The sequence below is a fragment of the Manis javanica genome, chromosome 8, assembly GCF_040802235.1.
Source record: "Manis javanica isolate MJ-LG chromosome 8, MJ_LKY, whole genome shotgun sequence".
NCBI lineage: Eukaryota > Metazoa > Chordata > Mammalia > Pholidota > Manidae > Manis > Manis javanica.
Window position 1 is genome coordinate 15,331,644 of NC_133163.1, and position 24,891 is coordinate 15,356,534.

Below are 24,891 nucleotides of genomic sequence, written 5' to 3' on the forward strand. Positions count from 1 at the left end.
ATCTTAAACATATTCATTTTCTTCTGGAGTGTTGTAAAAGTCTGACAACAGCCTAATTTTCTTTTCTTTGAGTCACTTCATCATCTCTCAATGCTCACAAATAAGTTTGTTATATACAAAAGCCTGCTCTTAGCATTGCTTTGGGAATTATGAGAGGGTCATGTCCAAACTTGGAGGGAATTGAGAAGGAATACATTATGAGGTGGTAAGAGGATATCTACCTGGCTTTGGGGAAGCAGTGGTTTACAGCATGGACTGCAGGAGCAAGTGCATGAGCCCAATGTGCCTTCTATATACCAGTATTGACTCATAAGACTGTATAATAAAATAGAGGCCTCAATCACAGTACCAAGCAAAAACAAAAAAAAAAACAGTTTTTTAAAAGAAATAATCCAAGACTTCTGATTTAAGTCACTGTCCATCACTGTAGTAAGATGCCACAGAGTCACTACTTGTCTTCTCTGTGCTACACTGTCTTCCCTGTGACCCCCACACACCATGTGTACTAATCATAATTCTCCTCAATCCCATTCTCCCTCCGTCCTCGTCCACCTTCCCCTCCCCCTCCCCTTTGTAACCCTAGTCCCTTCTTGGAGTCTGTGACTCTGCTGCTGTTTTGTTCCCTCAGTTTTGCTTCATTGTTACACCCCACAAATGAGGGAAATCATTTGGTACTTGTCTTTCTCCGCCTGGCTTTAATAACACTAATTGTTAATATGACGGCTGATTCATAATAGAAACTTAAACAAATTTCCTTTACCTGAGAAAGGAAACCATTAAAAATCCAAGAGCAAATATTATACCTAACGGTGAGACCTGACAAGGATGTCTATTAGATTCCAGCTTTATTCAACATTATTTTGTAAGTCCTAGTTAGCACAGTAATATAGGAAAATAGATAGAAGTTAAAAGGCTAGGTAAAGAAAAGTTAAATTGTCATCATTTGTGAGCAAAGTCAATATCTATATAGAAAACTAAGGCTATTGAGAGACAAATAGCTGGAACTAAAAAAGAGACTTTGTCAAGGTTTCTAGGTACTAGATTATCTTACAAAAAATGAATTCATGCTTGTATATCAACAACAAAGGATAAAAATTTAAAAATACCACTTAAAGTATAAAAAATCTGTAAGTGACAATCTAGAAGTGACCTAGCAATAAATCTAGTATAGAAATCAAAGATCTTTATGGAGACTATGATAAAACTTTATTGGAGGGTATAAAAAAAGAGATTTACACAAAATAGAAACCTATGCTAACTTCCTGGGTGAAAAGTCAGAAACATGTAAAATTTCCTAAAATGTATCCATAAAACTCAGTGCAATTCTAATTAAATTTCAACCAGGGTTCCTCACAGAAATTTATAAATTGGTCCTAAAAGTCCAATGGAAGTGTAAAGGACCAAGAATAAAAAGAAAATTTTGAAGGAGAAAAATGAATTAGGGGAGGCAGACTCTCCTTACCAGATACAAAGATTTATTATAAAGCTTGCATGGTAATTAACACAGTGTGATAATCGTGTAGAAATAGGCCCAAAGGCTCAACAGAAGAGGAGAGAGAATAGATACAGACTCAGGTGCAGGCCAGAACTAGGACACGTGGGAAAAGTGGCATTGCAGAGGGAAGGAGGGATTCAATAAATGGTGCCCCAAATGTTGGTTTCTCATGTGGAAAAATATAAAAATTTAAGTTGAGTGTTACCATACCACTCATTAAAATAAGTTTCAGACAGTGTTCTAAGTATTAATCATAGGTTCCCCAACTTAAGGAAGTGGCATACTTGTCACCTACATGATGATTTATAATCGATGACATGAAGAAACAGGGCAGAGAGGGTCTGAGGTTGAAGGACCAGCATTTGCCCAGATGCAGAAAGGAGCAAGACATGACAAAGGAGGCCCGCGTGATGGAAACTTAGGGAATGGGGCCAGGTGGCCAGAGTTGAGATTTGATACAGTATTAGGGTCACTTCAGACCTCAAAGGTCTTGTGAGCCGTGTTAAGGGGTCTTAGAATCTCTCCTAAGGGCAAGAGAAGCCAAGAGTTTTCAGCAAGTCCTGATCAGACTTTTTTAAAGATCCCTCCAGCTGTTGTGTGAAGAATGGATAAAAAGGGACAGGAGTGGACATGGGAAGGCCACACTGGAAATTTTATCAGTTGTGCGGGGGCTTGGATTATGGAGGTGGCTGTGAGATTACAAGAGAACCATGTTGGAAGGATTGACCTCAAATGTGGAAAGGTCACAGGAGCAAACGCATGTTTTGTTACAGTTCTTCCCATCATTTTACCCAAGAAGATTAAATCTCCAAAGGCAATGAATCTCTCAAAAATTGCTAAGGCCAACAAAAATGACTTTTGGAAACCCTACTGTTCTCACGTATACTCCAACTCTCAACGGGGAATTTGAGCTCCCTCAGTGAAATAAACCCTGCAGAGTTGTTACACCACGTACAGCCTTTGGGGGATAAACATCCACAGAATACGCACGATGCAGGCTATCAGCTTGTTTTGAAAAAGTCTTGTTTCTAGAAAACAGATATTGAAAGGGAAAACAACATTTTTAAATTGTTGTTTTAGATTGAAAAAAAGGGAAATTTAAAATGTATCAGTGCTAACTCATCTGCAGGCATACCTTGATTTGTTGCGCTTTGTAGATACTGTATTTTAGGAACTTAAGATCTGTGGCAACCCTGGATAAACTGAGCAAGTTTAGCAGAGCCATTTTCCCACAACAGTTGCTTAGTGCGTGTCTGTGTCACATTTTGGTAATTCTCACAAATTTCAAACTTTTTCATTATTATATTTTGGTGACCTGTGATCAGTGATTACCACTCGCTGACAGCGCAGATGATTATTAGCATTTTTTATCACTAAAACATTTTTAAATCAAGGTATGTTCATTATTTTTTAGATATAATATTGCACATTTAATAGACTACAGTGTAGTGTAAACATAATGCTTATATGCACTGGGAAACCAAACCATTCATTTGCCCTGCTATATTGCAGTGGTTTGAAACAGAACCCACAGTATCTCTGAGGTCTGCCTGTATTTGTGTCTCTGGTCATTGCTTGCAAGAATAGCCATGTCACCGGCCATCCATTCATAGGCCTGTAGTAGTGTGCCCCAAAAGGACTCTCAGGAAGTGTGGGTTTTTGAGGTATTTCATGAGCACATGCAGATCATGCCAAACGCCTCCCTCTTGGAGTGGCACCATGGCTCGTTAGCACATTAAAGGCTTTGGAAGTCCTTTTACTTCATCTGCCAAACTTCTCTGACCAAGGCACACTCTTTAATGTTTTTCATTTAGCATCCTTAAAATTAAAAGTTGCACAGAACACCCTCTGGGAGGTGCTGGTTCACGATTGCTCACCTGGCGCTTAGCTCTCTGGAGGGGCATTTTTGCTCACCATGGCTCTGTGGAGCCTCGTCAATGTGCTCTAGCTGTGAGCCCACTGCCATGGTGACCTCCTGACATCAGCAGAGTCTTTTCCGTCACAATGTGACAGTTTCTTTCAACTTCTTTTTGCAATTCCTGAATGTCTAAATTAATCCCAGTGGTACCAGCCATTACCAGGGTTGAGACCCAAACCTTGGCAGAGACATTCCTGGCTCTCCAGCTTCTGATTTCATACTGATCATGTCACCCAGGCACCTTAGCACTTGCTCTGTGTCAACAAGATGTCCTTACCCCAAGCGCAGGGGGTTTAGTCCACCGGCAACTCGGAGGTTCACAGCAGGCCACGTTGCCTGGCTCCTTTCCCGTCCCTCTTCTTCGCCTTCACTTCTCTAGTCCCTCACAGGCCATCTAATTCCTCTCCTTGTCATATTCATGTGATTTTGGAAACTACTTTATTTTGAGTATATTTTTGGGAGGAATCATATTTTACCCCAAGCATCAAATACTTAAAAGGATTTCTACCATGTAATGGCATGTTCCTACAAGAATTTTGATTACAGGTTCCCATTTCATTGTTTTTGAAACTGCGTATAGATAAAAAAGAGTGGGAAGATGCCAATAATAGAACTTGCTCAATGAATGTAGGTTCCTCTTTCCCTTCCCCTCTCTGTTGGTCAAAAGTCCCATAATCAACTCTGGTTGCACATTACAACTATGTGAGGAGCTTTTATAGTACAGATATTTGGGCCCTACTTTTAGAGAGTCTGGTTTAAATGGTGGAGTCCATGCACCAATTTCTCAAGCACCCCAGGCAACTCAGTTGTACATGTCAGAGTAGGGTTTCACTGATATAGAACACGGAATCAATGGAGGTGAAAAATGCCGTCAGTTACCAAATCATGAGAAAGAAGAAGTGCTGAAATATTCCACAAAGAACTGATACACCTGATCACCACAGCACCTAGGGAGTTATTCACCTGATCACCCACAGCTCTTCAGATACACCTCTCTCCCCAGAGGCTCAGAAAAGCATAACAACAGAGTAACTTACCTCTGCTCCTGTCCATCAGACTCCAAGCTTGTGAGAATGGGAAAATAATTCTAGAACTTTTAGGCAGTTTGCCTATAGCTGTCATTAGTTAGATGTTACACTTAAAAGTTTACTGCCTGGGATAAACATTCAACCAGCTCCCATACAGTCAATACAGGACATTAATAAAAACCACTAGCAATATAGCCGGGAAATAATCCTACCCTGATGGTTTGATTCTGAGAAAACATGCTAAAAATATGTGCTTCTGAGAAGTGCCTGGCCTTAAGGCTTAGGTTATCTAAGAAAAAGACCTGATTTGTGGTCTACAGGGTAAGCATTGTACATCTACTTTGCATCTGAATAATTTCACGATATTACCTTGTGCCTAAGTAATGATTTAAAAAATACCCTGTATTGTCAATTTCTGTACATACTAATGTGTAGAATCATCATTACTTATATCCTTTGTTAGAAAGCATAGGTAACCTTGTGAAAAAGCTCCCTTCTCCACAGCACTTTCCTTCAGAAGAACTGTGTTTCCCAGGCAGCTGTTCTAAACTTGGGCTCAAATGAAACTCTAATAACTCTTTTCTGGAGTTTTACTCTAGGATTTTCTTTTCATTGACAAATCCTAGGTCCATTCCTCATACCTACAGTCTTAACCTAGGATCCCTTGGAAGCACAGCGTAAAGCAAAGAGCTTCAGTACAATCCAGAGATCAGGAGTGAAGGATAAAGAGAAAGTCGGAGAGACCTATGGAGAGTCAGTGTGAGGATATGTTACTGAGCAGGCTGCCACTGGTTGTGACCAATGGCTCAGTTCTGTGGGTCCATCCCCTGAAAAGACAAAAACAACTCAGTGCTGTCCACTGTTCAAGGCAGCGATAGGAATTACCCAGTAGGGAGCTCATGAGCAGTTAACTTGCTTATCCATTTTGGATGGATGATTGGTCTAGAGTCTGTAAGAGACAGGATTGGAAAACTTGGGACAAGAAAGTCTTGGGAAGAAGTAGATGGACCTATGGGGTTTAGCACAAAGTGTGTAGGATTATTGTCCACGAGAAAGAATCACCGGTGGGAACGGGTGACTGACCTTGTATATGTCAGCCAGTCTCTCTCTTTGACAGCCTTTGTGCTGGACAATGGGCCCAAGAACAGAGAGGTCATGTGGCAGAGATAGAGGCTCCGTGGGCTCGCTCCGATCCAGCTGGTGCCACTCTTCAATGCCCACCCTGCCTGCCGGCTGCAGAGACCGCAGAGATCAGCCAGCCTTTTGGTAGCAGATTGATTACAACAGACATCTTCCCCTTTTGGGGGATGGAAATTTGTCCTTAATAAGAGCTGATACCTGATCTGAGTATAGGTTTGTTGTTATACATACAGAGTTTATACATAATTGCATTGCAACAACCATGGTCCAACAAGAGCAAGGCAAGTAAGGGCTCAGACTCCTCAGAGATGAAGGGAAACGTCGCCCCACCAGGACACCGGCCCCGCCCGCTGTCCTCTTGGACACTGAGACAAGAATAATCTGCCCAGAGCATACATGTGATCATGTCATTCACTTGCTTAAAACTTTTTAATGGCTACCTATTGACCTCACTATACAAGTCCAAGTTATTTATCGGAGCCAGGAGACTAAGATGTAGCTTCTTTCTGTCCTTTATCTTTTGCCACTTCCTCCCACACCGTCAGCTCTAACAACACTGAACTACTTTCATTTCCTTAAAATGGAGCCAGGCCTTGTGTGAGCTGCCCCTTAGCCTGAAATGCCCTCCTTCACTGGATTAGTGTCTCCTCAGCCTTCAGAGCCCAGCAATTCTTGGATTCTTCCTGGATCAAGATCGAGCTAGTAGTGGTCATGCCACCTGCCCTTCTTAACTCTTACTGTAACACTATGTTGTATTGCTTGTCCTGGGTTCCTTATCAGACTATATAAGCTTCCCTAGCACTTGACAAAAATTAGGGGAAAGAATTAATAAATGAATCAAGTGCTTTTCTTTCTATTAAATTATTCTCTATCCTTATAATATCACTTAAAAAAAAGATGGATGTACTTTTCTCATGCACTTCCTCAATGGACTTAAAACATAAAATGAAATGGAATATGAACAGCATGAAATTGAGAAGTTTACCAGGGGGTAAAATTTATATCATTGGGCTTCTTACAGTCATCGTTTAGAAAAATTAAATTCCATATACAGATTCTCAGTCATTTAGCATTCTCCTTCTACATTTTTGTATTTAAAATACACTATGTTGTATTTTTACCACATCAATGTATTGCAAAGCTGAATACACTCCCTCTTGACCATTTATCTCATTGATGGCCTTGAATTTTATGTGATCCTAATAATTAGCATTTAGACTTCATAATAACTGACAGGACAGCAATTTGATACTGGTAGTCCCTTCTCAGTTGTTAACTGAGTCCTCAGGGGCTAGTGGCAGTCCCTTTCCCAGCAAAGTATCTGCAATTTATCTGCAATGCGTACATGAGTGTCTCCTAAAATCAGACGCGCCAACTCCCTCTGCATCTTGACTCAAGTAAGACGCTCTCCTCAGTGGAAATCAATCAGATTTTATCCTAAGAGAGAAAGAAAGAAAAAAGCCACTAGAATAACATGCAAACAGGCTTTAGGGCAAAGTGATTAGGGTTATAGGCTCTGGACTCAGACATTTGGGTCTAAATTCTTGTTCTGCTCTTAGCTTCTTTAGCCTTCAGTCCTCTCATGTGTACTGGAGATGATGACATTTACTTCACGGGACTGTTGGGGAAATGAAGGAAAATATTGTATGTAGAGTGCTCAACACATAGTACATTCTCAATGTACTCAATGGCAGCTATCGCTGATGAGTTCCCAAGAAACTGGGTCCGTAAGGGAATCTGGTCAAAAGAGTCACAGGAACCTGAATATTTAGAGCAGGATTGGGAAGGGGGGCGACAGGGAAGGAGGAGGTGAGAGGAGAAGAGAGGAGTGTGGCCTTTTTCTAAAGTAGGTTTTTTTTAAATCAAACCAGGACTTCCAATCTGGTGTTTGGAAATCTAGGCAATCATCCGAGGAGCTAACAGTGCAGAAATGAACTGATAAGACTAGTTACGGTATGGAAAATAATCTCAACAAACTGCAGGGGAGAGATAGCAGGAAGGTCCGTGGCTAATCCACTGCTTCTAAAGGACTTTCACAACACGTGGGGACACATTTTGTGCGTCTGCCCACTCAAAAATAGGTAATAAGCATGGTGACTCACGAGTCAGCAGAAAACCTGGTGAACTTTTTTCTTTTAGCAGTAAGTAGAATCACAGTAAATAATTTCATTAATGCAAGCCTGAGGTAAGCTGGAGATTAATTTATCATTAATTCATTTCAACTTGCACATGGTAAAAAATACTGACACACGTAGAATGAGTCAAATGGGCTTTAGAACTTTTCCTGATGTAAGAATTACAAAAATTCATGCCCATAAGTAAAACATATTAATATATTTCTTAGGCTTACATATTCAGGTTGAAGTAATTGATATAAAACGAGTACCTTATCACTCCACAGACACTTTTATATACAGTATTTCATTTGTAGTGAATAACAAATACCATTAGATGGGCAGGGGAAAAATATATATTAAAGTTGAAGAAACTCAGTCTAGGAGAAGTTATGATTTGTCCAAGTTCACATTGCTGGTAAACAAAGGAACGGGTCCTGTGAGCCCAACCCAAGCAGCCCTAGTGGACCTCACTGACACTGTTCTACGTATGTGCACAATGGGTTTTTACTACAGATGTTTACCTGACGATAGTGCAATACAGGCATTTAGACAAGAGCATATGTTCACACTTTTTGTGGCCATTTCCATGATTTGGCCCATGAGCTGAGTATCAATTTAACTGAGAAACTGAATATTTAATCCTTTTTTGGACCCACTCTTCACCCTTCTCCATCTAGCTTTGAGCCCGGAGAGGATGACCTTTTGAATCACAGTGAGATTCCTCTCCTCTGGATTCCTGGTGGGGTTCATCCAGCAGGAAGTTCCGGCAGGAAATTAAAGGACCAAAGGAAGGTATTGGTCCATTTCCCCAGCTCCCATTTTGAAGCTGTGTCCTTACTAAAGGTCACAGCGTTGGCCTAGCCACCCTCCCCTGACCGTCCTCTGTGACTCTAGGTGCCTTCAGGGCCAGGGGTGTCGGGGTGCCCAGAAGTTACAACCCCCATGCTCTGCACCATCCCTGTGGCTTCCTTATACCCTGCCCTCGCCTTTGCAAATATCTCTTTATTAAACTCTCCTCAGATTTCTGAATGTGAGTGAGTCCTCTGCTGTCTGCCAGTATCCCTCCCGATACTACCTTCCAGAATGAACATTGTAGAAGGCATCTGTTGTCTTTGGAAAGAAGTCCAATTTTTCTCCTTTTATAAGATTAAATAAACTAACATCTCTCTCAACTCAGAATAAGACAAGGTGTGTATCTGGTGTCACAGGTGTATGTGGACCACACAGCCTAAAGGGAAGAAGTCATAGGAACAGACTCCTTTCCCTCCTTTTGGGAACAGCATTCTGGTTTTCCTGGGAGAAGCCACCTTCTCTCCTTTCAGCCTCTGGGGTCAGGGTCTTCAGGAGCAGGTGTGGTCTTAGGAGGGACCTGAGAACTCTACACCTCTATCGACAGCGACTGGTTTAAAGTGCGGAACAAAGGCAGAGAAACCAGAATCATTTCTTTTTTTTTTTACTTTTGTTGACTTTTGCCAACATTATCACGAAGAGATTCTCTCCTCCCATTGGATTCTCTAAGCTGTGGCATCTAAGCCTGGGGATACCAGTAGCCTTCTCTGAAAAAAGCCAAAAAAAGCAAACGGTGCAAATGGAAGATGCAAGAACATGGTCCTGGCAACATGTTTTGAGCATTTGAATTCAGCCATACCTGAAATTTCCCCTGGACTTTTCTTCTTTGGACCAAGAATTTTTTCTCTGACAGTTTTTCATTTGCATCCAGAAGAGTGTGCAATAAAGGATAAACTCCTCATCTGGGAGACTTGAAACTTACTTCAGCCTCGGTCATTTAGAAGTTGTATGACCTCTAAGTTATTTTACCTCTCTGGCCTCAGATTCCTTGTCTATAATAGGAAGATTTTGTACTAGATGTTCTTCAAATGCAGCTCCATATGAGCTACATACACATGGAGGAGAAACAGGAGCCAATCTTCCAACTCAGCTAGAACAAAAGTGATGCCTCCCAGTGAGTTCATTCTTTGGTCCCAGCACACTCAGAACAGCAGACAGGCAGCCCTGCTCTCCACCCAACAGAGGCTACTGCAAAGAAATAGCCCACACAACCAGCCCTTGTTAGCCCCTTGGTGTCCCTAGGAGATATTGTCTCATCTCACCCACTTCAAATCAATTAACCAAGTGCATCATGTAATTTTCATATTTCTCTTCAAATCTAACAAGCACATCAAATGACCAAGTAAATACTCAACACCTACTATAAGTAAGAGGTGGTGCTAGGTACTGTGATTATGAGTCTTGGGTCTTTATGAGTATCCTCCTTGCAAGACACTGAATTCATTTTCATCAAATGAATGCCAGAGAAACAAATGAGTTTTGAAGTAAAGAGGAAGAAATTTCTTTGGAAGAGTGTTTAACCCTCCTTATTCTCATTCTCCGAGCCCCCAATGACAAGGATGTTGTTCAGGGGCTATTCACAGTAGCTTTATTTTCTGCTATTGTTCTCCAGTGGATGAAATTTTATCTTACATAAACTAGGCTTGTGTAAAATGAATGTAACAGCATAATCCTGAACAATTTGCCAAATGTTGAATCATGAGGTCACATTTTTCCATCCTACATTTGGATTTGGGAAAAAAACTATCATCATCTTGCCCTGAAAACCCCATTCCCACTGATGGTGGAAAAAACCTTAAATTTGTGCATGGAAGTTATTTCAGTCTCTGCTAGCTTAAACAGCTTTTTAAAGATTTGTTTAGTATATTTTAGATAAGTACTCAGTCAAATTCAAGATTCATGTCCCCTCTTAGGATGCTTCTTAGATATGCACGAGATGGTGCCTTCCGTAGCGTGGTTCCTGGGTGGAAAGCATATCTTAACCTGTCCTCTTTGTGCTGAGGAAAGGGGTGACATCTGCCTTCGGGTCCTGGTGCTGTCCTCCGGACCTCTCTGGCCTTTGATAAGATGTCCGTCCCGTCTTTTGGACATCCTCCTGGCAGAAGCTGCTGACCTCTATAGTCACCATGTCTTGTGTTCTGGTGGCCTTGGGGGGGGTCTAGTGGTTCCCCCTTGTGCTGGTCCTCACTAGAATGGCACATCTTCCAGGTTTCAGCAGCCACCTCCATCCTGCCCTGGGTCTAGGTGGTCTGCTCTGCAGCCTCTGCCATAGGGTCACGTTTCCCCCCAACACTAATCCATCATAGGCCCACTGGCCTGCCTTGCTCTTCCTGCCCTTCCACCTCTGGGAGTGTGTGAAAATGTTGGGATACCTTTTCTGTACCACACCAGCTGAATTTTTCCCCAATATCTTTTTGCATAAGCATGACATAACAACGCGTCTATTTTTTGGTTCTGTTGCAGTTTCTCCATTTTGGAGCAGGAGGTCCCTGATGGTGGTCTCCTCCTGGAGCCCCAGACAGCAAATGGGGCAGGAGCCCTTTCTGCTTCTGGCTTGCTTCCCTGACTTCTCTTGCTCTGACCTAGGGGTATGTCCTCTCTCTTTACCAGCTTTCTTTATCTCATGGCTCCCTCCTAAAATCAGAAGGTGTATCTGGATTCATCTTTCTGCCCAATGGGGCACCACCAAGTAATACCTTCATTTATGAATGAGGACTTTTTGATGCCTCCCTCCTTTTTCCTGGGCGATAAACTGGGCTTTACTGATAGAAGGGCTTTAGGAGAACATCATGTCTATAAGAATAGAAAGTGTAACCATTTAATATCTTCCTATTATGATTCCTATTACATCTAGAAAATGTAAAGCTCTATGCTTGTTTCTAGGAAGGGAGATGAGTATGGGCTTAGAGGAGATGCACAATAGCCCAGGGTTTCTGCTCTCAAGTAACTTGACGTGGTGGAGGCGACACAGATTAGCACCACTGGCTAAGGCCGGCAGAAGAACCCAAAGGAGCCCAGGGCCCAGCTCTCTGTTTGAACAAGCTCTCCGGGTGACTGGTATATGACCTCTATGTGAGAGTCTGAGAACCATGGCTCTGGACCCTAAAACTGTGCAACCAAACACCTGGATCTGGGCTTGGAAGCACTGGCATTACCTGGGAGTTCGCTAGAAATGCAGTAACTCAGTGTCTACCTCCGTTTAGTCAATTAGAACCTTTTAAACCAAGACATGCAGGTGATTCTTAAATAACATAAGTTTTAGAACCTAGTGATTGGACCTATAGTTAACCTGGTTGTAGGTCACAGATAGATAGGATTATTTTAAAGAAAAGAATGTTTTCTTCTCTATTTCAGTAGGCCACATCTAGATCAGAGCTTTACATCTGAGAGACAATGATCAGACTACGATGCACTGCACACACGAAAAGTGGTTTTATTTTTAGTTATTGGTCTACTTCCTGAATGACCAACCTGCTAGGTAGCAAGCTGCAAAAATTAATTTTGCTTGTGAATTAAAAGATGGCTCCATCTCTTCCTGTGTAAACTGTCTCACTGGGTTAACTTAACTACCTTGGGATAGATGCTGTATCTTTCAGATGTACTCCACCTATCCTAGCTCCTCCCATGATGCTTCTTGGGTTGGGAGAGGCTCTAATAACCTTCTGGTGGCAGGGGGAGAGTCAGGGTTAAACTGGTTCACATGGCATTCTGTACAAATTAGGAAAAGATGTGTCTTCCCCAAGACACTTCCCTTGCAGTGTTGGAATTGTGACACTAGTTTTGTTAGGACACTTTGCTGCAATATACTTAAAACTACCATAATAAATGTGCACATCTTCGATGTCTGTGAAATGAATGGTGCCCTGTGGACACGGATTTCTTGGGCAGTGCTCAACCTGCACAACTATGCTTATCCCTATTCTGGTACCACATTGATGAATTTTCTACAAGGATGAATGAAAAGGGGTTTCTCCTAGAGGCTTGCAGTTGCCTGCAGGGAAAGCAGATCACTAGCATTGACTGTTCTCCCTCAGCCAGCCTGGTAATGCTCCTCAGGCCATGAGGTTCAACAGTAGCCTCTGATGTCCTCATTCTAACTATTCCTTGTCTCCTCCTCACAGCCCACTGGGGTCAGGAGGCCAGGCATTTGCACTTTCTTGCATAACAGGAGTTTCATTTACATCACAACTGAATCCTCACTTCCCTTGGCTTACAGAAAACTCCAGATATAAGTCATCCAGGTCTGGTTCTTAATATGAAATGGGAGCCTAAGCGATTTAAAAAATCCTTTCTCCATAATGTCTGGCTTTTGAGACTCTGCTCACTAGTGACTCACAAATAATATTGATTCCCTTTTTTTTTTAGCTACAATTAACCCTTTTCCTTAAGCATGAAAACATTGCTTCAGTGAAAGGGCCCCTCTGGGCAGCAGTATTTTCTGCATCTGCAAACATATCAGGAAAGCTTTAACAAAAATTGTATTAGTTTACCTTTCTCTTGAGGGACCTTACTGAAGCTGTACAAAGAAGCCCAGAGACTCCAACGTCTTGAATTTTTCCTAACAGTTTCCTGATGTGAGAGCCTTGCTGGGCACTTTCTGAGTCCCAGGACGTAACAGGAAACAGCTTAAGCAGTCGTTTTGTTACGGGTTAATGACCAGGGCAGCTAACTTCATGGGCGAGAGGTGTCCTCACGCCCTCTCCGTCATACCTCTTCGGCCTGATTCAACAGTCTCGTCTGTAACTTACCTCCCTCTTCTGTGATACATGTTCCACCAGGAGCCTTCGGGGTTCAAGAAAGAAAACTGATAAAAAGTACACGGCGTTTTGTTTGGTCCATGTAACCACAGGGACGTGATGAGGTGACTCATCACGTAGAAAGACCCGGCTCAGTGCTCTTTGTTTGATTCCCTGAGTTCTTCTTTCTTCCATGTGTTGACTATTTTGTAATCACGGAACGACCACAGAGATTCTGGGCATCTCATTGGCCTAGCGCGTCATCCAGAGCCTTTGTCCCAGCATTCCAAGCAGGTTAGGTCACATGTCCACCTCTGACCCAATCACTATCACTGGTCCAGGGGATTGGCCTGCTTTGAGGGACTTGCTTCAGGTACAGGCTCCAGTCCTGAATCCAAGAACCACATCAGGGTTTCCAAGTTAATCTTCAGGAGGTGTCAATAGTCTTGGAGCCAAGACCAGAAATTTTACAGTAATTTTGAGAAGGACCCTTTTAGGAGGACGTTTACAAGTTCAATCACATATCTAAGAAGGATCAATTAAATGATGAGAACTGAAGGCAGTATTTTTCATAGCATTGGCAATTAAAATCATTGAAGAGGGATTTGTTGATTGTATTTGATTTGAATTTAATTGAGCATACATCTTCTAGACCACAAAATTTTATTTTCATTCTAAAACTTGCATTGGAACAATGATATGGAGACTTTTCTAGCTCATTCCTTTATTGGCTTGCTTTTTGAATATCTAATTGCAACAGTATTTGGGAAATTGTAATCTATTTGTTAAATGTATAAATATCCACTTGTGTTTCATAAGGGGCTTAAGAAAATTACAGGCAGAAGAAAAATAGATTATGGCCTGTTATAAGTTTAATGAGATGCAAATGCTATTAAATTATGATTACATTACTTTTCTTTGGGGAAGAGCAGATTTAAACAATTCTAAATAACATGTAATTTTTTAGTGCTGAGATCTAACAATAATAAATTAGAAATTAAAAATCACACATATTGAATTACATCTTGACTTTCATAGATAATAATTTCATTGTAATAGACCAAATTGCAGACTGCTTATAGCTCAAATGTTCTATGTTTCTCATTATGTGAAAGGTGGCCATTATTTTTTTTGTATGGGTAAAATAATGAAATAAAGACAAATCGTCCAAGTTATATCGACAGTCCTTCAGAAATCACACAATTAGCTTCTTACAAGTGGACTGACCAGTTTTAACCAGTTGGGAAAAAAAATCCACTGGAATGGCATAGGGAGTTTAAGCCAAGTGAAATTATCTGATGATTACTGAGCTTTCTAGGGAAATAAATGGTACAGACTGGATCTCACCAGTCCCCTTCATTCATTACCAGTTCCTGGGGGAGATATTTTGTCTCTGTAATAGAAAAACGTCACCCTAAGTTGCTCTTTGCTCTTTGGGAGTGGCAGCTGGCCAAGAACTTCAAGGTCTGAATAGGACATGATCGCCACCTAGTGGCCACAGACAGGGCCCCGTGTGTGATTTTTCTTGGCGAGTATCAAGTAAATGATGTAGTAAAAAGATCTTTGGAGAGAAATCTTAACGCCCGCATCACTTCCCCCTCATCCAAGTTTGATCCGATTTTGCCATTGTCAGCTAATTCCTGCAAACATTCAGCTAGTGCAACTAAATAACATGAACTTAATCACACTGTTCTCCATCCTGAAGCCCAATGAAGCGCCAAAGAATAAAATAAAAATAGTGGTCAATGTTTTTTGACTTGAATGGAATCAAGTGTTTATGCTATGAACAAAGAATAAAACAGGACATTCCTACTTTCTTTTAAATTAGCTTCCTATTATTTTTCCCCAAAGGTGTCTGCCCAGGAGATGCAAATAAAACATTTCAGTCAGAATTGCATTTTTCCAGAATGGTCAAGGAGTGAAAAAATGCAGATACAAGTTTTCTTCCTTGGCAGCCACTTCTGCTGGGAAGGAAGAAAGGAGGAGGGACAAGCAGGGAGTAAGTATCTTAACAATGTCCCCTGGTTGCAGATTTAGTGAACAAGAAAATGAGAACACCCACATGGTGCATTTTTCAAAAGTTAAGGAGGCAATACATGTTACCTACTAGTTGGCATTCTACTAGTTGGTTTAGACATCTTATAAAGCAATACAAGCATATGCTAACAGATCCCAGGGATTGTTGTCTGTTTGTTTTTGTGAGACGGGGCAGGTGGTCTTTGTGTGTCTGTGAATATGTGTTATTTGCGTGTGGGTGTCTCTGGTGGAGGAACAGGCCTTCTGATTCATTGGCAAGGTTACCCATGGATCTAGACAAAGAAGTCCATTATCACAAAGGCCTTCCTGGGTCGGGTGTTGTGTTTCCATAGCAACCCGTGGGTGGGTTTAGCCAGAAAAGAACAGGGGCCCTACGCAGAAAGGACAGTGATGACAGCGATGGCTGGGCAAAAGGAAGCCCAGGGAAGATGAAAGTGTTGTAATAAGAAGTGCCTATATGGCCTGCACCAGAAATTCTCTTTTAAAATTAGTACTAATTAAAAATAAATAAATCACATTCACGAGGTTAATAGAGGCAATTGGCAAATAATTGTTTGATCATAACATTAAAGAATGGAAATACAATGCCTTGGGGAGGACTTTCAGCTCACACTGAAAAGAGAAAAGGGAGTAAGTCAGGTTGGGGAAGCAGATTTGCTCAGGATGTTCCTGGGGAGAGGTACTAGATAATTCGAACCAAATGGGGTGGTAATTTTTGATGTCTTTTAACTTCTCCTTCACCCATGAAGCCTCCCTTGACTAGGTAAGGAGAATGGAGGTTTTAAAAACCTGTTACGAGTCCTTTTATTGAGATGTCTATCCAAGATGTCAGAGTTCGTTAAAATTAAAAATAACATTCGATATAAGGAAATAAAAAGTCAAAGATGTGTACAATTTAAAAAGGGGTATCTGTCTGTTTATGGTCATGTCCATAGCACGCGTCTTCTTGGAGCTGTGAGCTCCTGGGAACGGGTGCTCTCGAGAGCACCCCGGGACCAATGAAGGGCCAGAAGTTACCTGAGTGGGTGCATTTGCCCATTGGGAGGAGGCTTCCCCAGCAGCGACATGCTGGAGCCAGCTCACATTGCTGCACCACTACCCACAATGTCCCTCCTTCCAGGGACTTCTCTCTCTTGCCCACTAATCCTGATAAGGATGAGAGTAACTAGTAATAATGAACATTTAGAAATCTCATCACCATTTACCAAACATCTTCACCTCTACTTGTTGAACGTAGTTGATACTACTATTGGCCCTAGAGGAGCAACCACATTTTTTGAGGTCAAACAGTTCACCTGTGGATGATGAGTGGTGTTCCCATCTCCCTCTTCTGACAACAAAGTCCTGGGTAATAATAGCTACAAGCTCCTATTCCTTCCAAAAGTGCTTTCAGTTTTATGGGTACCTTTCACCACCGACCTATAAGCCTTTTGAAACTCAAGGATTCAGTTTCCAATGTTGGGACTGTAGATTATTTAAATCATGTCTAGAGTTCTTTGCCCTAAATAATATGAGCACCCTCCCGACATGGCTTCTCCGTCATTGGCCCTGCTCTCCGAGGGTGGATAGGCTGCTCAAAGCTTAGCCACGTGGTTCAGTTTGGAACATATCTCACAACATCCAGAATCAACGGTGTTGCTGTTAACCATTAAGTAGAACATTCTTCCTAAGGATGCCATGAGTTTGTATTTGATGCATCTCATCATATAACCAGCTGAAGAGTCCTACTCAGTTTTCTGCAACAGATCAGTTTAATTACTATCTATATGCTTTATTATATTTTGAAATATTAATTAAATAACTATCCTTTCCCCCTTCATTCTGATCTAAATCCAATGACTATCCTGACTAACTCTGCATGCATAATGCATATATGTCTTTTGTATTCCTAGGGAAAGGAATGATGGAAATGTTTAAAATATATATGTGTATATATGTGTGTGTGTATATATATAAAGCAATAGTAGTATCTGCTTTCAACAAATAGAGGTGAAGATGCTTGGTAAATGGTGATGAGATTTCTAAATGCAAAAGCCAGAGAATGCATGTGGCCTAAATACAGCCTCAAAACAAGATGGTTTTCTGTTGTATACCCAGACTGTTACAGAAGGTTTAAAAGAAAATGTGGTCAGTTTGTGCACTCACTAATTTTTTGGTGTGTTTCTCAAAATTCATTATTGAAAGGATATTAGTCTTTCTTATTATTGGAACTTTTTGTTTTCTAATGTTGAGGTTACCAAGTAGTACCAATACATTTGCTATCCGATCATTTTGGGGGGAGGAGAAAGAATATATATATATATATATATATATATATATATATATATATATATATATATATATATATATATATATATACATATATATAAAGGCATAGCAACTCTGTAAGGGAGTCAGGATTCTTGGCTTCCTGACCTGGCTCTACTTCCAACTAACTGGGTGATCTTGGGCAAGACACTTAACCTGCATCTGAGTTTCCAGATGTAGGTGAGGTTGTTTCTGGATCTTTTACTTTTCAAGTATTCAACTCAAGGCTGCCATTAATTTATGACTAATTAATCAAACAGTACAAACAATGTAGTTACTCTTCATTTTAATAGTGTATCTTTAGCTTTTTAGCATAGGTAAGTGTATCTCAGAGTGTCCAAACAGATTCTATTAACTCTCTAGAAACTTTGTGACCAGAAAAATGCAAAGACCAGAGAATGCACATGGCCTCAAATATGGCCTCAAAACAAGATGGTTCTCTGTTGTATACCCAAACTGTTACCAAAGGTTTAAAAGAAAATGTGGTCAGTTTGTGCACTTGCTGATTTTTCAGTGTGTTTCTCAAAATTCATTATTGAAAGGATATTAGTCTTTCTTATTATTGAGATTGTTTGTTTTCTAATGTTGAGGTTACCAAGTAGTACCAATACATTTGCTAGCTGATCATTTTGTGGGGAGGAGAAAGAATAGATAGGAAACCAATACTCAAGAGAAGGATAAGAGTTGGGTGAAAAATCTTTAAAAATTGGTTAGGAAATCTTTACCTAATGCATATTTAAAAGTAGAGTAATTTCCATAACGATAAAATAAAAATTTTAAAGAATATATTATTTCAAATTCTTTAGTTATTCTAGGTCCAAAAAGAAGTCTCTGACTATAGTTTTAATATAATAAATGCCTTTTTTGTCAATAGTATGTCCTTTTGCCTAGACATTAACCTTCTGATAATTTCAACTGTGTTGTACTCAACTATAAATTTAAAAACTCAAAATGAAACAAAAATACTATGATTTGAAAAAAAATGAAGGTTTTTGAAAAACCTTTTACAAAGCTCACGTGCTTCATATCATGGAAGAGATATTCAAAATCTCATTTGGAGCCTGTTTATTTTTACTTTATAAAGAGGTCTAACAAGCTCAGTGACATGTTTTCCAAACTGATGTAAGCTTCATAAGGCTTCCTGAGACCATTTCTTTTGTAACTCAAATATTTAACACAAAACCTAGTATGTAGAGTGTGCTCAATAAATATTTGTTAACTAATGAGAAGATTAGAAGCAGTATTAGTTGGTAAGGTGGTGGGAGATAGGCACAGACAGTTGGAGAAATGATAGCTGACAGCTTGAAATGCATAGAAAAAGTGAGAAAAATCATGGGCTCCGGACCTACACATAAATCATAAAAATCATGCATCTTACTAACCTCTGAGGGATGATGGCATAGATACAAATGCAATTTCCATCAACAATAATGATCCCGAGTCATTAGGAAAATATTAAGTTTTGTTTAATCATCATTTAGTAAAAGTCAGGGATCTATACAATGTACCTTAAAAATATTTTTAAAAAATTTCCATATGAGAGTATTAAAATGTTCACTCATTTGGACAACTTAGTCCCCTCCCTTGCTGGATTTCTTTTTCAAAATGTAATCTTGATGGTATGATATTGTGTACCTTAAGGAAAATCCCCTGGTTCTATTCCAGGATGTCTAATTCGACACTATCTTTTGTAGACATAGAAAGTATGTTTTTACCTTGCCTTGGTGACTTATATAGCTTCCCAGTACAGAATTTTAATATATTCCACATATCTGATCTTCCTGTCTCAGTTATAAAACAGTACAGAATTGGATCAGCAATACAATTTAAACTTGTTAATGCAACTGTGATTCTATACAGTTTATAAGTCTGCTTCCCAGACTTGCTGTGGTCAAACATATGCTCGTCAAAGTTCACATTATGCTCTAAAATGCTGCGAATCAGTAACATCACATGAAAGGGAGTGAAGCACAAGATGAAAGTCAGTGTGATGCTAATAAGTAGTTTTATGATTCTCTTCCTTTCACTGTTTTCTGTGGCTTGATTACGTCGCACAGCTTGGTAGACTTTCCTGTTGCAAATCATGATGATGACCAAGGGTACTGCATAGCCTATAAACGTCCTAAACAAGTTGAGCCTGATTTGCCATTTCTCCAAAGGGTATTTGTCATAGCATAAAGTAAAATTGGACTTTCTGGCACCACAATATTCTACCGCTGTTTCATCTTCCCACAATATGATAGCATTAGTGATGGTTTCCAATACCCAGATGGATAGGCTGACCATGAATGCAAATCTTCTTGTTCTCAGAAAAGAAAACTTCAAAGGGTAGACAACAGCTAAATAGCGATCAACAGCGATGCAGGTGAGGAATGCTGTACTGCTATAAAAGTTCATGTACATGAAGAAAGAGCTTACTTTGCACAAGGCAGGAGAGAAAGTCCAGTTGTCTCTATTCCAAGTATAATCGATCCATAGAGGGAGAGTTAATGTATACAGCAGATCTGATAATGATAAACTGAAGAGGTAAATTCCTAGTTCATTTTCTTTCTTTGCCTGCAGGAAAGACACACATAGAGATCCAATATTGGTTGGAACACTGGCTATAACCACAAAGATGTAGACAACTGGGAACAAGTAGTGATCCAGTTCATGCTGTTCTCCGATACATGTGCTGTTCATTTTTTCTTCTGAAGGTACATTTGTTCCTACAAGGTAAATAGCAAAGTAAATCTTGCCTTGTTGTAGTTTGTTTTCAACATCTCATACACTTTTACCAGGATGTCTTCAATTTTTCTTTGCTTTCAAAAGTTCCGATTAATTCATCGATGCTTTTAAAGGGTGGGTGTAGATCAATTTTCAGATGTCAGTGGTGGAAGTCAGAATCCAGGCTCCTGGCAGTTAGCTGAAGTGGTCAGTTGATATTGATGAGCAGAAGTCAATGTGCTTATTATCACAGAATGCTGGTGAGAAATTTTCAAGGATCAACTTTCATATAGTGTTTTCCCAATTTGTTTTTCTTCACGAAATTCAGAGGAGATTGGTGCGAACATGAGTATAGAAAGCTTTACTTTCACAGAGATTGACATCTTTTTAAAATGCCTTTGTTTCTGTAATGAAAGATGAACTAGAACAGTTTAGATGTTTAAAAGATACACCATGATTTTGAAGCAATCTTCTTTTGTTTCATTTATTAAAGATACCACAATGCATTAAATTACAATGAAAGTGTTTAAAACGGGAAATTATCTAATTGATTTCCATAAGTGAAATCAAGCTGATAATTTTTACCTATTTCAAATATGATGCTAAAGTAGAGGGAATTGTATTTCTCATTGGATATGATCCTAGACACAAAGCTAAGGTTAAAAAGTCATTTTAGGCGCTAATAAAAAAGCGCATTCAATTGTTTGTAATCAGCAAAAGATTTTGGGTGCATGAAAAACTGCAGTTATATGATTATATTAAATCTCATGTGCAATCGAGGTGTAAGGCAGTTTCAAAGTCAGCTTATTAGCCAAGAAAATGTCATCAGAAGAAATATGATAAGGTGAAGTATTTTAAAATATAGCAACTTGCTGAATCTTCATAAATAATTAGGCAATACTACCTGTTGTTTTTTCTGTGTTTCCTTTGTGGGCTAACTCACTTAACCTTTCTCACTCTTTTGTGAAAGAGGGCAGCGTGTTGTCAATTCTGGGTAAAATCTTCCGTTGTGGGCTGACTCACTTAACCTTTCTCACTCTTTTGTGAAAGAGGGCAGCATGTTGTCAGTTCTGGTGACCATCAGTTTCCACCTTAATGCCTGATTGTTTATTGGGTTAGTTTCTTTTTAAAGGTCTGATGTAGATTTGCACAGGAATAGAGAATCCATCGTTCTCTTCATGCTGAAGTAGAGAAGTACTCTTGCCTATATCCCTCTGCTAACAAGGCCTGGTGGAGCTTTGAATGGTTTATCTGCTGGGGGATTGTCACAGAAAGCTTCATAGAGCCACTCTGCAGGGGAAGATCTGCCTTCTTCCTGTGTGTTGTGGGTCTAGCGGCCATCAGACCCAACCCATCAGTGTGGTTGAGCCCAGAACACAGGAGACCTGCCACCGCAGAGCACAGGCATTCTGCCAGTAGGGTAGACCTTATCCTGAGTACATATTATATGTCACTCTTAAAACAAAAAGGAGAACTATAATTCTTGAAATCTTCTAGTTTTATCACACCTAAAAATGTGAACAAAATGTGAAGAACAGCCTTTCAAATCATTAAGTGAACCTTCCAGAGAGGAAAAAAAACAAGTGGTTGCTGAGATGAGGGCCTTCAGTGAAAGGAGAAGCTCTGCATGTCTTGGAAGCATGTGGATCTGGAGGAGTTAACCAGATTCTCTGAAACTAGGGACAGAGTGGGGCCCCTGCAGGTGGGAAGTGGTCTCAGCTATCCCACACATGTCAGCATCTGGGGACCCTTGCCATCAGGCCAAGGGTTAATTAGAAAATAAACAAAATAAAATAACAAGCTTTACAGATCTCTGCAGGCAGCAGGGCAAGTTGTCAAGTTCCCTGTCTGAGCTTTGTTTCTGTGAAGAGCTCTTGAAAAAAAACCCCATAAACCCTGAGTACTCATGGCCTGTGGTTGTTCCTCACCTGGGACTGGGGTCTAAGTCTACACTATTAGCTGGGTCTTGAAAACTTCCGACCAACAATGAATTCACACTGGATCTATGCGCTCAACTTCATTAGTCATCAGGCAAATACAAACCAAAACCACAATGAGATATGCCTACACACCCGCCAGAATAAACAGAATGAAAAAGATAAAACATATCACATGTTGGCGAGGATGTAGCACAATGGAACTTATCTACCATTGGTTGGAAAACTGTTTGGTAAGTATGCGTTCCATATGGTTCGGCAACTCCACTGCTAGGTCTATTCTCAAAAGAAATGCATACATATGTTAACCAAAAGACATGCGGTAGAATTTGAGTATTCACACTTAGACTATTTGTAATAGTCCTCCAACCCAAATGCCCACTAACAGTAGACTAGATAAATAATGGTATTAACACAATTGAAATCTATACATCAATGGACATGAACAAATTATTGTTACATGCTGTAACTCAGTTGAAGCTCAAAAGCACAATGCATTGAGACAGAAAAAGGCAGGCACAAAAGAGTATTTACTATCTGATTAAAAACCAGGTTAAAAAGTTAATCTATGCTGTCAGAAATCAGGGTAGTGGTCCATTCATTGAAGGCTTTCTATGTACTGGGCACCATATTTAATGGCATGTATATTCGTTATAATTTCTATCTCCCCACAACTCTGTGCTGTTTATTATAACCTTATGTCACCAATGAAGTACCGAGCCACATACTAAGTAATAAACCCCAAATCAACTACCTAATCTTTCAAATTTACAATCCCAGGTTGTAGCACCAAAGCCTTAAGTATTTTTGTCTTCTGCCTTTTGTACAAGACTCTTAGTATTTTTTCTTCTGCCTTTTGTACAAGAAATCTGAGGTATTTTTGCAATAGTGCAGACTCGGTCTGTTGAGAGGGAAGAGAATATTTTCTTTCCAGCTAAATAGTATAGTGCCAGCAGATTAGCACAAATCTCCACCTATAATATCAGTTATAATTAAAGAAAATGACCTGAAAATAATCATTTCTGCAAAGCAGATATAAAATAACCCCACATTATCTAGAAGACGTCATTCTTATGTTCTCTGTTAGAGTACATGGGCTTCAAATAGACTTGTAAATAACACCACCTCACAACATGTCCTCACACTCAGGGACAATGTGTTGTTAGGTTGCCATATGTCTGTCAACATCTTTGAAAGGTTAAAAGTGTTTCTTTTCAGTAAATTAAAGTGGATAATATAACAGTATTACTTAGGCTTTTATTTTTCCTACACTCGATTTTAGAAATACATGGCTAAGATGAGAGAGTATCCTGCTACCACACTAACAGAAAACTGTCTCCCAGATTTTAGAGTCATGAGTCTGAATTTTGAAGAGTCTATTGTTCAGTTCACAAATCCTCTGTGAATTGTTTTAAAGTTGAAGTTAGTCTTTCGTCACTCATAGTAATGAAGAAAATGTGAATAAGACTGTGAGATACATAATATATATATATATAATGACAATTAGGAACAACTACTGTGAATTTCTCTTCCTTCTCAACAAAAAGTCGCTCTGAATTGTTGCAAACAAACATGGGGAATGTAATTATTAAATATTTAATTGTTATTAAAAAATAAAAGAGGAATCAGACAGCTGTTACCTAGGAGGAGGAGCCAGGTAACGACTGGAAGAGGATTATGCTGATTACTTCAATCAAATTTTGAGAAAATTATTTTTAGGACCAGTGTAGAGAAATTTGTATATTTAAAAATTTGATTTTTACCAAATGCCAGAAGAAGATAATCCACAGTATATTGATTACTTCTGAGAATTTGGTAATGTTCTGTTTCTTGCTGTGAGTATTGATTCCATGACTAAGTTCAGTTTGCCAAAAGTTATAAAGCTGTACACTGAGGATATGTGCATTTTTCTGCATATGTTATATTGTGATTAAAAGTTAAAAAGTGAAATCAAAAGGCCCTATTGAGATGAGATATGGAGAATCTTGACAGTCAACATCTGTAGTACCTACAGGTTGAGCATAATGTGCCTTCTTAAGAAATGATATTTTACTTCTTTCCTCATATATAAAAAGTCACTTACAGAAGCAAAACAAAACAAACAGTAAATAACATAAATATAAGCATGTCCTGTTTATTACATTTCACTTTATTGTGCTTCACAGGTTTATATTTTTTACAAATGGAAGGTTTCTGGCAACCCTGAATCAAACAAGTCTATGAGCACCATTTTTTGAATAGCATGTGTTCACTCTGTGTGGCCATCTGTGTTTTCTTACTTCTCTGTTTCAGTTTTTCCTGGTGTAAGTTAACATCTGGGTCATAGAACTGTTGTGAGGATTAAATGAGATGAAGCAAAGTACCTAGCACATGGCACATGGTAAGCCTTCACTATATGTTAGTGGGTATTACTGTTTTAACGGCAACACTGTGTCCTTTGTGCTGTCACCTACATTTCCTGAAAGGTGGTCATCTTTGGCCATCTACCTCGAGCACAGCAGAGAAGCTGGAGGCACTCAGGGTATAATTTGTACAGGAACATTTCACATATGATACCAGGCTCAGCAGATAATAGGTGTTCACTTCATTTGTATGAATCTGAGATTTTAATGGAATATGCA

At 39.7% G+C, this 24,891-nt stretch overlaps 1 protein-coding gene across 5 annotated transcripts in view; it reads right to left on the reverse strand.

Moving 5' to 3' along the window:
* The window catches only part of GPR65 (G protein-coupled receptor 65), a 29,909-nt gene that overhangs the window by 4,153 nt on the left and 865 nt on the right, over positions 1–24,891 (reverse strand). The window contains exons 1-2 of one of the 5 annotated variants that reach the window (XR_012133730.1): positions 13,296–17,545; positions 6,927–7,018 (exon numbers count right to left, since the gene is read on the reverse strand). The exons of 2 other annotated variants lie outside the window; for them this stretch is intronic. Coding sequence is in view for 1 of the 3 variants with exons in the window: in XM_017658878.3 (XP_017514367.3) it covers positions 19,284–20,309 (1,026 nt within the window). In the remaining 2 variants the exon portion in view is untranslated. Of the gene's footprint in view, positions 1–6,926; positions 7,019–13,295; positions 17,546–17,788; positions 20,738–24,891 lie in introns of those variants that run through there. 2 more of the 5 variants (XR_001852870.3, XM_017658878.3) reach the window with 2 other exon arrangements.